General features: G+C 39.3%; 1 protein-coding gene across 1 annotated transcript; it reads left to right on the forward strand.

The window, feature by feature from the left end:
• Positions 1-278: 278 nt before the first annotated feature.
• Positions 279-1,171, forward strand: LOC124847139 (uncharacterized). Its single transcript, XM_047324557.2, has one exon. The coding sequence runs from the start codon at positions 288-290 to the stop codon at positions 936-938; it is 651 nt and encodes a 216-aa protein (XP_047180513.2). The 5' UTR covers positions 279-287; the 3' UTR covers positions 939-1,171.
• The last annotated feature ends 15,164 nt before the right edge of the window (positions 1,172-16,335 follow it).

The following is a 16,335-nucleotide window of genomic DNA, read 5'->3' on the forward strand; positions in this document are numbered from 1 at the left end:
TCTTCTTTTACCTCGTTTCACTCAGACAAATCCAGTTGTCGCTGCCCAGATCCACCCCCTGCCACTATAAACACAAGTACCTTCCTTTGTACTCGGTCGTGTCCAAAGCACTTCTTTTGCCTTAAACATTGTTCAATCAAATAATATCCTCTTCGCTGTATCTAACACAGTAGAGCTTCTTTTCCTTGTAACTTGCTACAAGTTTTGTCACTGTCACCAATACCCTTGTAAATCAAGTTCGAAAACTGCCATATTTTTTTCTGGATTTTTGTTTGTGATTACTACAGATGAAAAAAAGGGCTTCTGGGATTTTGAAGTTGATAGCTGCAGTGAGGGCAATGGCCAAGTCAAAAGCTTTGGCTCTGAAGTCCAGGACGAACGCCATGAAAGCTCGGTTGGTTATATTCTCGCTTGTGATGAACAAGAGGTATGTGATGAGCACCATTTCTGATAAGTTCCAATCTCTTCTGGGGCATCATCATCATTCACGTGTTAAAGAAGTTCAAGATGTTGTTGATAGCGTTGAGAACAAATGCACCGTGGTGGTCAATGACAGTGCACACTTAAGTGAGGTTGTTTCCGATGTTGTTCCTGGTGAGACCCATGTGGTAGTGGAGGACAAGAATGATTATGATTATGATGATGGTGAATGTGAATGTTACAACGATGATGATGACGGTGATGAAGATGATGATGATGGCAACAAGTACCCGGATCTTACACACACAATGTTTGAGTCAGAGGATTCGGATATTGGAGGGTCTGTCATTGAAATGGTGAAGAGTTCAAAGGAAGAAGCAGGGCAAGAGTTCAAGATGGAGGATGAAATTGACCACATGGCTGACCTTTTCATCAGGAAATTCCGCAAGCAAATCTTGCTGCAGAAACAAGATTCTCTTAACAGGAACAATGAGATGCAGAAGGTGCTTGAAAGTTGAAACTTGTATTCAAATTTTTTTTGTATGTTGTAGTGGTGAAACCTCATCTCTCCCGTTATTAATATTTTAAAGAAAATGGGAGTTTATTTGCTCAGAATGCTTTGCCTTTACAAGAACAAGTCATGAATGAGAAGTGGTTATTTTCAAGAAGAATAAAATAGAACATGTTGGGGTTGGAAGTGCTTATTTTACTTTTACTTGTTATTTATACTTAATGAGCCTTTTTCCATTGACGCATTTCTCAAGCAGTTTATTTTGTTTTAATTGTGAAACTAGTATGAAACTAGTGCATCACGGGATGTATTATATTGGACCCCGATACTTTAACAACATTTTTTTAACACTGTTTTGACAACGCCACGCATCACATTTGGATGGGAGGAATTTGAAATTTTTAATTTTTTGAAAACGTGGAGTTCGAACTACGTAGGGTTTGTTTTAAGTGAGCTTCCAAAAATATCCCTGGCCTGTTTCATTGGAAATCAACGATTGGTGTCCCTGGGTCTTCATTTTGCGTTGTTGGTGTTGGTTCTCTGTGTCTCCCTCCATTTTCGTCAAGTTGGTGTTTTTCGTGGAGGTTATAGTGCGAAATGGCAACGTCCGGTGAGCATGGTCCGACGACGAAGGTAAATGCTTTCTCCTTCCATTTCCTTCGATGCGTTTTGGGTTTGGGATTGTGTTGTTTTTGTTATTGGGTTTAGTTGTTTTGGTTATTTTGTTTTGGTTGATGCAGTTGACTGTTCGTCACTCATTTTCGACAAAGTATATATGTAGTTTGAACGAACGCTTGACAGACGAGCATCGGTCAGTGATTGTGAAGACTCCATTTGTGTGGTTTTTAGATTTGGGTGTTAATGTTAAACTAGGTAGGAATATATTGAGTGAGTTATTGGTTAAGTGGGACGATTCGAGTAGTGGTTTTTTAGTTGGAAATAAAGTTTTGAATATAAATGAAAGTGATTTTTATTTAGGATTGGGATTGAGTACAGATGGTGGAGGAAATGGAAAGTAGTAAATGTGTGAAATTCATAAGTAAAGGAGCAAAAGATTTGAATTTGATATACAAATTATTAATGCGAAAACACAAGAAAGTAATACCTTGTTCTCATTTTTGTAGCCTTTACATACTGGTAGGGATATGTGAGATTTTATTTCCAAAACGTAGCGGAAAAGTGTTTCCCGTAATGTTTAATATTGTTGACAATTTAAGTGGTTTGGGTAGTTACTGTTGGGGTAGTCTAGTTTATCGTTTTTTGTTAGATAGTTTGTGCAAAACTTCAAAATCCTTGAAGAAAGGCAGAGGTACAACGAATGTTTACATGGATGGTTGTGTTTACATGTTGCAGGTAATTATTATTTATTGATGTAAAATGTAAATTGTTTGTTTATTGTGGGCATTTGCTATTTTATTAAATGTTAAGATGATTTTTTTTTTTAGATATGGTTTTTTGAGCATTTCATTCCACCGAAAGGTCCAATTGACAAATTTCCGAGAATATTGCATTAGATCAATATAAATGTGGGAGACAAGTTCGTAAAAGGGGTTATGGAGACGGGAGTGGTATGTGGTTTGTTGTTTGAGTTTTTGATGTTTTGGTATATTGACAAAACTTGTATAGTATGATATATATGGTTAAATTTCATGTTCTTGATGATGTTTAAGTTGGTGCTTCAACCAAGGATAAGAAGGAATACAGACCAACACCATCAAAAAAGGATGCCCAACCAACAGCAAAGAAGATACAAAAAAGAAAACGAAGAGAAACTTTTATGCGTGCCCTAGAGGACCAAGAATTTCTAATTGAAGAACTTAAGAGGAGGGTTGCTGGTTTGGAGGCACAATTGGCTGAAGAGAAGGCAAGACGACAAAATAAAGATCATGGTGGAGAAAGTGTGCCTCGTACAGAACCATCCATGAACACTTGTTTTGTATCCCCTAGTGACATTAACACAAATCAACAACCTTTGAAGACATATGTGAGGATTGCATCACGAAGGGGTTACAAGGGCAGAGCACTTAGGACTCCATACACTGGAACTGTAGTTCTTAGAATTAAAAATGAGTGATATGTGTATTGAGTTGATTAAAGGAAAGTAAATGATCATTGTAAATAGATAAACAAAACAAAGTGTAATGTATCCGATTTAGTTGAATAATATAAAATTTGAATATTTGGTTACGTTACATATTTTTATTTTGAATTGCATTCTTATTATCATTTGTGGCTTTGCTTGGAATGTTAATGAATAAATTGGGCGTATTGTGACGGATGAATGAAACTTTGTTTTTGAAATGTTGAAGTTGGCTGAAGTTTTGGTTAAAAAATCATTGTTGTAATCGTTTACGTGTTACTTTGTGTCATAATTGCAGTGTTGTTAAGTTGATTGTGGTGTTTAAGTGTGAATAGATTGTGGGAAGTGATGTTTGGTGACCCCATGATGTGGGTAAACAATCACTGCTGGTGAGGGCACCAAGTTGGGAAATTGTTCAGTCCTCGTCCTGAAAAAACACTGTGGTAATCGTTTACGAAAGCCTGGTAAACGATTCCGCGAGAGAAACCAGTGTTTTGTACAGAAAGCTCTACTGAAGTAATCAGTTGTGGTGACGTGGGTGATCATTGGCAAAAACTGTTAGCTTCAGGCACAATTTCACTTTTATTTAGTTTCTTTTGGTGTTTCAGTGGTGGTAGAGGGTGGGGGTGATGTTTGGTGACCCCAAGAAGTGGGGAACAAACCACTCTTAGTGAGGTGACCAACTTGCACAAGTTATGGGTTGATCACCTAGAAAAACACTGTTGTAATCGTTTACGGGGCCTGGTAAACGATTACGCGAGATAAATGAGTGTTTTGTAAAGAAAGCTCTGCTGAAGTAGTCAGCGGTGGTGACCTGGGTGATCATTGCCAAAACCTATTAGTTTTAGGCATAATTTTAGTTCTATTTAGTTCCATTTGGTGTTTCAGTGGTGGTAGAGGGTGGGGAGTGATGTTTTGTCACCCCAAGAAGTGGGGAACAATCCATTCTTACTGAGGTGACCAACTTGGACAAGTTTTGGGTTGATCACCTGGAAAAACATTGTGGTAATTGTTTACGGGCGCCTAGTAAACGATTACGCGAGAGAAATGAGTTTTTTGTACAAAAAACTGAACTGAAGTAGTCAGCTGTGGTGACATGGGTGATCATTAGAAAAACCTGTTAGTTTCAGGCACAAGTTCAGTTCTATTTAGTTTCTTTTGGTTTTTCAGAGGTGATAGAGGTTGGTGGGTGATGTTTGGTGACCCCAACAAGTGGGGAACTAGCCATTCTTACAGAGGTGACCAACTTGGACATGTTTTGGGTTGATCCCCTAGAAAAACACTTTTGTAATCGTTTACGGGGCCTACTAAACGATTACGCGAGACAAATAAGTGTTTTGTACAGAAAACTCTACTGAAGTAGTCAGTTGTGGTGACCTGGGTGATCATTCGAAAAAACTGTTAGTTTCAAGCACAATTTCAGTTCTATTTAGTTCCTTTTGGTGTTTCAGAGGTGGTAGAGGGTGGTGGGTGATGTTTGGTGACCCCAAGAAGTGGGGAAAAAGCCATGCTTACGGAGGTGACCAACTTGGATAGGTTTTGGGTTGATCACCTGGAAAAACACTTTTGTAATCGTTTCAGGGGGCCTGGTAAAAGATTATGCGAGATAACTGAGTGTTTTGTACAGAAAGCTCTGCTGAAGAAGACATTTGTGGTGACCTGGGTGATCATTTGCATAAACTGTTAGTTTCAGGCACAATTTCAGTTCTATTTAGTTACTTTTGGTGTTTCAATGGTGCTAGAGGGTGGCAGGTGATGTTTGGTGACCCCAAGAAGTGGCGAACAAGCCATTCTTACTAAGGTGACCAACTTGGACAAGTTTTGGGTTGATCACCTGGAAAAACACTATTGTAATCGTTTACGGGGCCTAACGAACGATTACACGAGAGAAATCAGTGTTTTGTACAGAAAGCTCTGCTGAAGTAGTCAGCTGTGGTGACTTCGGTGATCATTGCCAAAAACAATTAGTTTTAGGGAAATTTTCAATTCTATTTAATTCCTTTCGGTGTTTCAGTGGTGGTAATGGGTGGGGGGTGATGTTTGGTGACCCCAAGAAGTGGAGAACAAGCCATTCATACTGAGGTGACCAACTTGGACAAGTTTTGGGTTGATCACCTGGAAAAACATTGTGGTAATCGTTTACGGGGGCCTGGTAAACGATTACGGTAGAGAAATGAGTGTTTTGTATAGAAAGCTGAACTGAAGTAGTCAGCTGTGGTGACCTGGGTCATCATTGAAAAAAATTGTTTGTTTTAAGCACAATTTCAGTTCTATTTAGTTTCTTTTGGTGTTTCAGAGGTGATAGAGGGTGGTGGGTGATGTTTGGTGACCCCAAGAAGTGGGGAACTAGCCATTCTTATTGGGTGACCAACTTGGACATGTTTTGGGTTAATCACCTGGAAAAACACTTTTGTAATCGTTTACGGGGTCTGGTAAACGATTACGCGAGAGAAATCAGTGTTTTGTACAGAAAACTCTGCTGAAGTAGTAAGCTGTGGTGACCTGGGTGATCATTGGAAAAAACTGTTAGTTTTAGGCACAATTTCAGTTCTATTTAGTTCTTTTTGGTGTTTCAGTGGTGGTAGAGGGTGGTGGGTGATGTTTGGTGACCCCAAGAAGTGGGGAACAAGCCACGCTTACGGAGGTGACCAACTTGGACAAGTTTTGGGTTGATCACCTGGAAAAACATTGTTGTAATCGTTTACTGGGGCCTGGTAAACGATTACGCGAGAGAAATGAGTGTTTAGTACAGAAAGCTCTGCTGAAATAGTCAGTTGTGGTGACGTGGGTGATCATTGGCAAAAACTGTTAGTTTCAGGCACAATTTCACTTGTATTTAGTTACTTTTGGTGTTTTAGTGGTGCTAGAGGGTGGGGGGTGTTTTAGGCACAAGTCCAGTTCTATTTAGTTTATGATAAATAAACCATTACATGTTAAATGACGAAAATTCAGGAAGTACGATCGCAGTAAAGCACTACATTGAATAAATACCTTAAATTATGGAAATAGGAACTGTAATACATGGTTGATTGTAATGAACAAAATAAAGCCTAAACAAGCATTTCTAACTTCAAGGTTCGTTATGAAAGCCTGTTTGCATGTGCTGCAGTTGTTCTTCAATGTTCCCAACTCACTATTGCAATGTGTCAAACCTTGAAGTCATCACCATGTCCATATTTCCAAATCACATTTCAAAGGCATCAAATCTTGTAGTAACGAAGGTCTAAATTTGTTCTATGCGGTTGATGACATCATTCAGTGTTGTAGAAGAACTTCCTTATTCATTATCATTTTATTGTTGGTTTTCACGTGGTTCTTTGGGGGGGGGGGGGGGGGGGGGGGGGGGGGGGGGGGGGGGGGGCGGGGGGGCGGGGGGGCGTTGTCTTTGGGAACCCATTCTCCATCATCATTTTGCACATAACCAAATGAGGCTACAACTTCATATCCCATTCTTTGCTTCAACTTAATTCCTGAAATAGGATCAGTGTCAGTACGCACTTGAAAGTGTTCGATGAAGATGGTTATCAAATGAGGATATGGCAACTTGGCCTTCTCCTTTAATGCTCTTTTCATCCTATATCTAATAAGATGTCCCCAGTTAATGTGTATGGAATTGAAAAGGGCCCATAGCAGCATAATATCCTCTTCGGATGCCTGACCAATATTGGTTGCACGAGGAATTAACACTCGAGTCAAAACGTAATGAAGTATTCTTGGTTGAACCTTCATTTTTCCCGCCAGTATTCTGCATTGTATGTTTGCATCATCTCTACACACTAGTTTCCTTGCAGTAACAGAATCGTATTGCTCTTTCCACTCATCCACAACACATCCTTCATAACAAACACCATCAGTTGGGAGTGTTGTCAGTTGATTAAAAAGATTAGGGCTTACTCTGATTTTGACACCTTTTACTTTGCTTCGAATAACCCCGGTATCCGAAATGGACATGTTGCTATAGAACACTCTCACTAATTTTGGGTAGTAATGTCTTCTTAAAGACACAAATTCAGTGAGCCCAGCATCGGCCAGTATGTCATAGAATTGAAAGTTTCTTCCTTCAAAGTAACCGTCCTCGAGATATTTGCTTTCCAATATTTCTCGATTGAAAAAATGTAGTGCAAATTTCTCATATTGTTCATCCGACGAGAAGAGATCATTATTTGGAGTTGGAGGGGATGATGGTGGGGATGGTGTTGGACTGCGGCGGCGACAACGTCCACCAAGGGAAGAAGATGCCTTTTGTTTCTTGCTTGCACGATCAGCCATTGCAGTTTTTTTAGGGTTTTCAGAGGCACAAATGAGGTTGGAAAAGGTATTTGACCAACGTCGTCAATGGACGGTTAAGTACACGATTAGTTCAGTGGGCCACGTTGGATAAATAGTGATGTGGTGGGTAGTTATGTGGAGTGACCATCCCGTGTAATCGATTACGATATACTTGTAATCGACTACAACATTGTTTTGTTGTCACATAACTTCCCTTTCAAACAGTCATCAGTTACATTTCATTCACTGAACATTATTAATTTGAAATACATATGAAATTCATACAAGAACAGTAATGAAGTAATATATATCAAGTAGTGTTGTTATCGAAATTGTTATGTACAGCTGACAACAAAGACATAAATCCAAAAGGACCCATTCCGGTTTCTTGTGATAGTTGGTAAGATTCGGATTGAAACTGAAGATGGTCATCAGTTTGTACAACATCAGATGCCCTTCTCCCCTGCATGAACAAAATTTGTTTTCAGAACAACAATTTTTGTAAATTAAAGTATTTTTTATAATAAACAACCTAATGAATTACTCACAGATTGTTGTTCGGTTGGTGTTGAAGTCTTTCTGGCTGAAGCCGAATTCCGTTTTTGGGTTTTTTTCTCAACGGTTGACTTCAACCTGTTTGTCCGCGGGCGTCCTTTTCGCTTAACAGCTGCAGGACTCTGAACAAGGACATCAATTGTTCCAACTGTAGTATGGGGTATTGAACTGCATGCACCAATATCGTATCTTAGTTGGCCTCCATCACTAATGATGTTATTTGTCATGGATGAACTTAACCCAAACTTTTTACCAAGAAAAATAACTTCTTTTTCCAATTCAGTAGTAGCAAGTTCGGACTCACAGGCAACCTCAGCAATTTCATAGAAATGTTTGCACAAAATTTAGTATCTTTGTATGCGTGGTTCATGAATGCAATTACTATACGATGCTGTAATTAGTGTGTGCCTTCTGCGGATATTTTTGCTCCACCGCTGTAGGACGTATTTAGAGGGAACACTATAAACATCTTCTTGAACAAATACCAATAGGGAATGCCGACAAATGATGCCTCTAAACTCAAATAATTGGCAAGAGCATGTGATATTCTTGGTGAGGGGATCAAATTGCACTTTGTAAAATTTATCTGGTAAACGATTACCCTCCCACATTCGTTCCTCTTTTATAGTGTAAGAGTTTAATAAGTCATCCTTTATGGTGTCTTTGATGAAACAATTCATCATTGACCGAAACTCTGTTTGGACCTCCTCAAACTTTGCATGTGTGTACTCCACTTGAAATTGTCTCTCAATCGGTGACTGAGACCCACATGCAACAATGGTGTTCAGGGAGGAGAAGTCAGCTTGTATTTCTTTTTGGGCCTTAACCCTAACGGCATTGCCGTATTGGACCACAAATTGTTGAAGTGTGGTACTATAATTAATAAATCCAGCAAAAAAAACATTCATTCCCTCACTTCTTTAAGTTGTTGACATGCCTGCCCAGAAATAATTCCTCAAGTAACAAGGCACCCATTTATGTCTCTCTTGATACAAATTACATAGCCATTCATGTTGCTCCAATCCATGTTTGGTCAGTAGTTCTTCCCAACCATTTTCAAATTCTATTGGACAACCACAATCATAAATAAGCGCGTGTAGTTCGCTTTTGATAGCCGCATTATTTTTGTAGGCGTGGAATTTTTCGGTCAACTTCTTCATGATGTGCCATAAACACCACCTGTGCCTCGTATTTGGAAACACTTCTTCAATAGCGTTGGTCATTGCCCTACATTGGTCAGTAATAATCCCATCACGACTCTTATTACGCATGCATCTAAGCCAACATTGGAACAACCATACAAATGAGGCAGTTTCTTCCGACGATAACAATCCACATCCAAGTAAAATGGAGTGTCCTTGATGGTTAACTCCCACAAAAGGCGCAAATGGCATGTCATACTTATTTGTTAAGTACGTCGTAGGAGGGCCTGACCATCACCATCCTTACATAAAGATCTTTTGTGTTGGCCAATGTAGTTTCTCGCATCCCGCTCTATGAAGTCCATGTTTTCAAAGCCACCTGCATCGGTCACGATGCTAAGGAAACTCTTATTTATCCTAACTCCCGCGTCATCGTTCACCTCCAAGGTGTGTTTTGCTTGCATACTTAATTTTCTATTGCCAGCAAATAGCTTTGAGTTATTCAGGCAAAGATCATGGTTGTGCTCCAGAACTACGGTTCTTATAAACCACTTGTCGTCCTTCCTTGCTATGGTTATCCCAGCAGGACATTGCTTAGTTTGACTTGGAAGTGTTTTTACGTCGGGTTTGACGGAAGGCACATATATCCCTTCCCTTGCTTGAGCAAATTAATCTCAAGTAGTAGACGTTGTTGTTTTTATCTTTTTCAGAAGTTCTTGTCCGCATGGCAAAGCCACATCTAATGGCGTAGTTTGTGTAAAATTTTTTGGCTTCATCCATTGTTTGAAAACACATATGCAATGTTGGGTCTAAGTTGTATAAGCTGTCATTACGGTCATCAATAATGTCATTAAACTCAGACACTTCATCCACATTAATTGTGTTGTTCGACATCACAACCACGTTTGACAAGCCTGAAAAGAGTTCATAATAAAAAAAAAATTGGGATCATTCATGTTTTATAAATAATAGAATTCAGTATTCTGAAAATCGACCTCCACATACTACAATCCTTACTCCAAATCCTAATATATTTTTTGATATTGAGAACAACACACATAAATGGCTATCGTAAATAAATAAAATAACGAAAATATTATTCATTCATGAAACTTACCAATGTAAGCACTTTAAACCCTCATAAAATAAAAACAAAAACACTGATTGCAAAATAGTACATTAATACCTACACTGCACGAATGGTTGTGCCCTTTAATGAAGGTCAAGCGGTCCTAACCAACATCCTCTTAAATATTTACTTCCCCCATAAATGAAGCTAATGTGGTGCTCACCAAACTGCACACGATGGGAGTAGTCGTTGTCTTTAATGAAGACCAAAATCAGATATCAGAAACTCCACTTTCAATGGAGAAAAAATAGGTTCTTGGACGTTGTTTTAGCTGGGTTTAAGTTGGAAAGGAAAAATGTTTTTCTTCTGAAACTTTATTGATTTCCTTGGGTTGCCCAACCATGTAATTAATGTTGTCAGCATAAAGTTTCTCTCTCTCATAACCCACATTTAATGCATTTCACTTTTACAGATTTCCTCTCCCATCAGACATATCCCCACAATTAATGCAAGTTCATTTTAACAAGTTAAGAGATTTTATCTTACATATTTCTTGCTAAAAAGTATGAGGCACGTTAATGAAGCAAGATGTCGTCATTCACTCATGTATACAATGGAAAAAGCTTTAAATTAATTATTATTTTTAAATAAATATTATTATTTAAATATAATTTGTTCGTCTAGTTGTCTTTAAATATGTGGGACTAACTCATTGTCATGCAATGAATCTGTTGAGTATATTTGTAAGTCCTTTACGATTTTTTCAATTGGTATGTAGTTATGTAATGTTCTCGTTCATCTTCGGTCCTTAATGTCTTATTTAAATCATGGATGCATGGCAAGACCTTGTTTATGATGATGATGTCCTTGAATCGTTCTTGAAAAAATGTGATGCGTCCGCATCGCTTATACCTGGACCTGCAGGTAATGTTCAAGCGGCTTTCCTCAATAGAACATAAACAGAACAACCAAAATCCACTCAAGAATTTGCTCGTAATGTTGCTCAGGCAACTTATGAACGAGATTTCAACTCCAATGCTTGGAAATGGGCACAAATGTTTATTGAACACCACGGTACACTTTTTCTCATATTCTGTTCAAACAACATGATAACGTTCTCATATTCTCTTTTCATATCTTCATGTTCATTGAAGTTCTCGTAACAGATGGGAAATTCGAGAACGTCAATTCCCTGGATGAGGCAAAATTAGCAGAAGTCATTCCATTTGTTGCTTGCATATTGAAAGAGTGCAAGCCAAATGGTTTGGGAGATATGCAGTTGACTATCAAGGTATTATTTCCTTGACTCCACAATAGTAGTTGTTCTGGTTGATTAATTCATTATTATATGTCAGCAGGACCCAACTGCCACAATGAAGGCTTCGTTGCACAAGAAAGTTCTTGAAGATCCTCAATTTAGAGACAATATTGGAGTTGGTTCCGTTATGTTACTCAATCTTGTAACCCATCCATTCACTACTTAAATTACAAAAAAAAAAATTGTCTTTCATTGCTGTTGGTTTAATTAATTTGGTATGTTCATTTAGGTGCACCCCTTCACTACATTTCGGAAAAACTACTACTCAATATTGCGCATCGCAATGTAGTGAAGGTTTTTCCAGCTGATGTTTGTCCTCCAACAATTGAGCTCGTGAAGGAGACCCCAACACCTGTCATTCGACTACCTATGTGGGTAGAGAAGAAACTCAATGTGGATGGCATCCTCCAAAAATTTGTCCCTTCATCTGACCAACCATCAACATCCAAAGAACCAAACAACCAGTAGTTGGTTTTGGATAACTGTAATAGTATACTATGAAGACTATTAGTATTTCATGGATAACTGTAATATTTAAAACCTAAAATGCATAATGTTGTGTACGTTGTCTATCTTAATTGTTATTAATATTATCTTATACTGAATTTTGTTAATATTAATGAAATGTTTTAAAGTTATATGTTGGCATGGTTTGTTATCACCCCCCCCCCCCTCTACCACCACTGAAACACCAAAAGAAACTAAATAGAAGTGAAATTATGCATGAAACTACAGTTTTTGCCAATGATCACCCACGTCACCACAACTCACTACTTCAGTAGAGCTTTCGGTACAAAACACTGATTTCTCTCGCGTAATCGTTTACCAGGCACCCGTAAATGATTACAATAGTGTTTTTCCAGGTGATCAACCCAAAACCTGTCAAAGTTGGTCACCCCCGTAAGAATGGCTTGTTCCCCACTTCTTGGGGTCACCAAACATCACCCCCCCCCCCCACCCTCTACCACCATTGAAACCCCAAAAGAAACTAAATAGAACTGAAATTTTTCCTGAAACAAACAGTTTTTGCCAATGATCACCCAGGTCACCACAGCTGACTACTTCAGCAGAGCTTTCTGTACAAAACACTCATTTCTCTCGCGTAATTGTTTACCAGGCTTTCGTAAATGATTACGACAGTGTTTTTCTAGGTGATCAACCCAAAACCTATCCAAGTTGGTCACCTCCGTAAGCATGGCTTTTTCCCCACTTCTTGGGGTCACCAAACATCACCCACCACCCTCTACCACCCTTGAAACACCAAAAGGAACTAAATAGAACTGAAATTGTGCCTGAACCTAACAGTGTTTTCCAATGATCACCCAGGTCACCACAACTGACTACTTCAGCAGAGTTTTCTGTACAAAACACTGATTTCTCTCGCTTAATCATTTATCAGGCCCCGTAAACGATTACAAAAGTGTTTTTCTAGGGGATCAACCCAAAACATGTCCAAGTTGGTCACCTCCGTAAGAATGGCTAGTTCCCCATTTCTTGGGGTCACCAAACATCACCCACCACCCTCTATCACCTCTGAAAAACCAAAAGAAACTAAATAGAACTGAACTTGTGCCTGAAACTAACAGGTTTTTCCAATGATCACCCAGGTCACCACAGCTGAATACTTCAGCAGAGCTTTCTGTACAAAACACTGATTTCTCGCGTGTAATCGTTTACCAGGCCCCCGTAAACGATTACCACAGTGTTTTTCCACGTGATCAACCCAAAACCTGTCCAAGTTGGTCACCTCCGTAAGAATGGCTTGTTCCCCACTTCTTGGGGTCACCAAACATCACCCCCACCCTCTACCACCACTGAAACACCAACAGACACTAAATAGAACTGAACTTGTGCCCGAAACTAACAGTTTTTCCCAATGATCACCCAGGTCACCACAGCTGAATACTCCAGCAGAGCTCTCTGTACAAAACACTGATTTATCTTGTGTAATCGTTTACCAGGGCCCCGTAAACGATTACCACAGTGTTTTTGCACGTGATCAACCCAAAACCTGTCCAAGTTGGTCACCTCCGTAAGAATGGCTTGTTCCCCACTTCTTGGGGTCACCAAACATCACCCCCCCACCCTCTACCACCACTGAAACACCAACAGACACTAAATAGAACTGAACTTGTGCCCGAAACTAACAGTTTTGGCAATGATCACCCAGGTGTCCACAGTTGACTACTTCAGCAGAATACTCCACAGGTGACCGTAGGTGACCTGGCAATGATCACCCAGGTCACCACAACTAAATACTCCAGCAGAGCTCTTTGTACAAAACACTGATTTCTCTCGTGTAATCGTTTACCAGGCCCCCGTAAACGATTACCACAGTGTTTTTGCACGTGATCAACCCAAAACCTGTCCAAGTTGGTCACCTCCGTAAGAATGGCTTGTTCCCCACTTCTTGGGGTCACCAAACATCACCCCCCACCCTCTACCACCACTAAAACACTAACAGACACTAAATAGAACTGAACTTGTGCCCGAAACTAACAGTTTTGGCAATGATCACCCAGGTGACCACAGTTGACTACTTCAGCAGAATACTCCACAGGTGACCACAGGTGACCTGGCAATGATCACCCAGGTCACCACAACTAAATACTCCAGCAGAGCTTTCTGTATAACACACTGATTTCTCTCATGTAATCGTTTACCAGGCCCCCGTAAACGATTACCACAGTGTTTTTGCACGTGATCAACCCAAAACCTGTCCAAGTTGGTCACCTCCGTAAGAATGGCTTGTTCCCCACTTCTTGGGGTCACCAAACATCACCCCCCACCCTCTACCACCACTGAAACACCAACAGACACTAAATAGAACTGAACTTGTGCCCGAAACTAACAGTTTTGGCAATGATCACCCAGGTGACCACAGTTGACTACTTCAGCAGAGCTTTCTGTACAAAACACTGATTTCTCTCGCGTAATCGTTTACCAGGCCCCCGTAAACGATTGCCATAGTGTTTTTCTTGGTGATGAACCCCAAACTTATCCAAGTAGGTCACCTCAGTAAGAATGGCTTTTTCCCAACTTCTTGGGGTCACCAAACATCACCCCCCACCCTCTACCACCACTGAAACACCAACAGACACTAAATAGAACTGAACTTGTGCCCGAAACTAACAGTTTTGGCAATGATCACCCAGGTGACCACAGTTGACTACTTCAGCAGAGCTTTCTGTACAAAACACTGCTTTCTCTCGCGTAATCGTTTACCAGGGCCCCGTAAACGATTACCACAGTGTTTTTCCAGGTGATCAACCGAAAACTTGTCCAACTTGGTCACCTCCGTAAGAATGGCTTGTTCCCCACTTCTTGGGGTCACCAAACATTACCCCCCACTCTCTATCACCACTAAAACACCAAAAGAAACTAAATAGAAGTCAAATTATGCCTGAAACTAAAAGTTTTTGCCAATGATCACATAGGTAACGTGGCTGACTACTTTAGCAGAGTTTTCTGTACAAAACACTCATTTCTCTCGCGTAATCGTTTACCAGACCCCATAAACGATTACAACAGTGTTTTACCAGGTGATCAACCCAAAACCTCTCCAAGTTGGGCACCTTAGTAAGAATGGCTTGTTCCCCACTTGTTAGGGTCACCAAACATCACCTCTCACCCTCTATGACCACTGAAACACCAAAAGGAACTAAATAGAACTGAAATTGTGCCTAAAACTAACAATTTTTCCCAATGATCATCCAGGTCACCACAACTAACTACTCCAACAGAGCTTTCTGTACAAAACACTGCTTTCTCTCGCGTAATCGTTTACCAGGGCCCGGTAAACGATTACAACAGTGTTTTTCATGGAGATCAACCCAAAACTTGTCCACAACTTAAATTCACTTCTAAAACCATTGCCTACATTTCAAATACTTACTAATATTCTGTATTCTTTTTTCAATATAACATCTTTATTCATTATAACACAAACAACGTAAAAAAAATCAAATTTAAAATGAAACTGATCATCTTATGCCAAAAACAATGTCTACATAGTCAAATTACAATTTGTACATATATAAACATTGTGCGTTACAATCAGAAAATTCCATATTCCGCTAGCGCTTCCATTCTTCTAACGTTGTCTTTGTCCAAGAGCCATTCACATACATATTTCTTTCTAATCCCAAGCAACTCCTCCTGAAACCAACATTTTCCACATTACAAACCAACACAATAAACAATTTTAACAAACACTCAAAATGGTACTTACATTTGTATATTGAGGCATGCTTTTCCCGTTGTATTTTTCCTCTCCATCCCAAATTTCCATTGCTTTCAACATTATCACTCCACAATCATGTCTAAAATAATACACCCACCAAAAAAAATCACTTTTCACACCATATATTCATGGCAACACTAAATATTAGAACACTACAATTCATACAACTTACAAGTTTGGTTGGGATGGGATATTTGCTTGTTTAACAGACAAAGGGCCAATACTACCTTCCGGTCTATTCAACAAGATGCAAAAATATCTTTCCATATTTTCAGCCTACCAGTTAACAGATACAATAACATGTTAAATAATACAGGGTTATATGACAATAACAGGGTTATAAAGGCTTAAAGTTGTGGAATTAAAGGTTACTCACAAAGTCAGCTGTGGCAATGTCTCCAAGTCCAAAATGATCAGAACGCAAATAAGTGTTGTAGTTATGAAGCGTAAAAAAATGACGATTCTGTGGACGTCTCCTATAATCAGTAATAATATGGTGCTGTGGACAATTTCAAATTCATCAATCCAAAATCACTTACACATAATTTCTACAATCAAATATATGATATGATATGAAATTATATTTACCGAGTATAATGGACTAAATGATTAACAACACCGGACAACCTTTTATCAAAGTACCTAAATATCATACAAGCAAATAACACCACCTACACAATCAAAATTTAACAAATTATTAACATAAACTACAACATTAAACACAAACC

The sequence above is a fragment of the Vigna umbellata genome, chromosome 4 (assembly GCF_029865625.1).
Source record: "Vigna umbellata cultivar VRB3 chromosome 4, Vumbellata_1.0, whole genome shotgun sequence".
In the NCBI taxonomy this organism is placed as follows: domain Eukaryota; kingdom Viridiplantae; phylum Streptophyta; class Magnoliopsida; order Fabales; family Fabaceae; genus Vigna; species Vigna umbellata.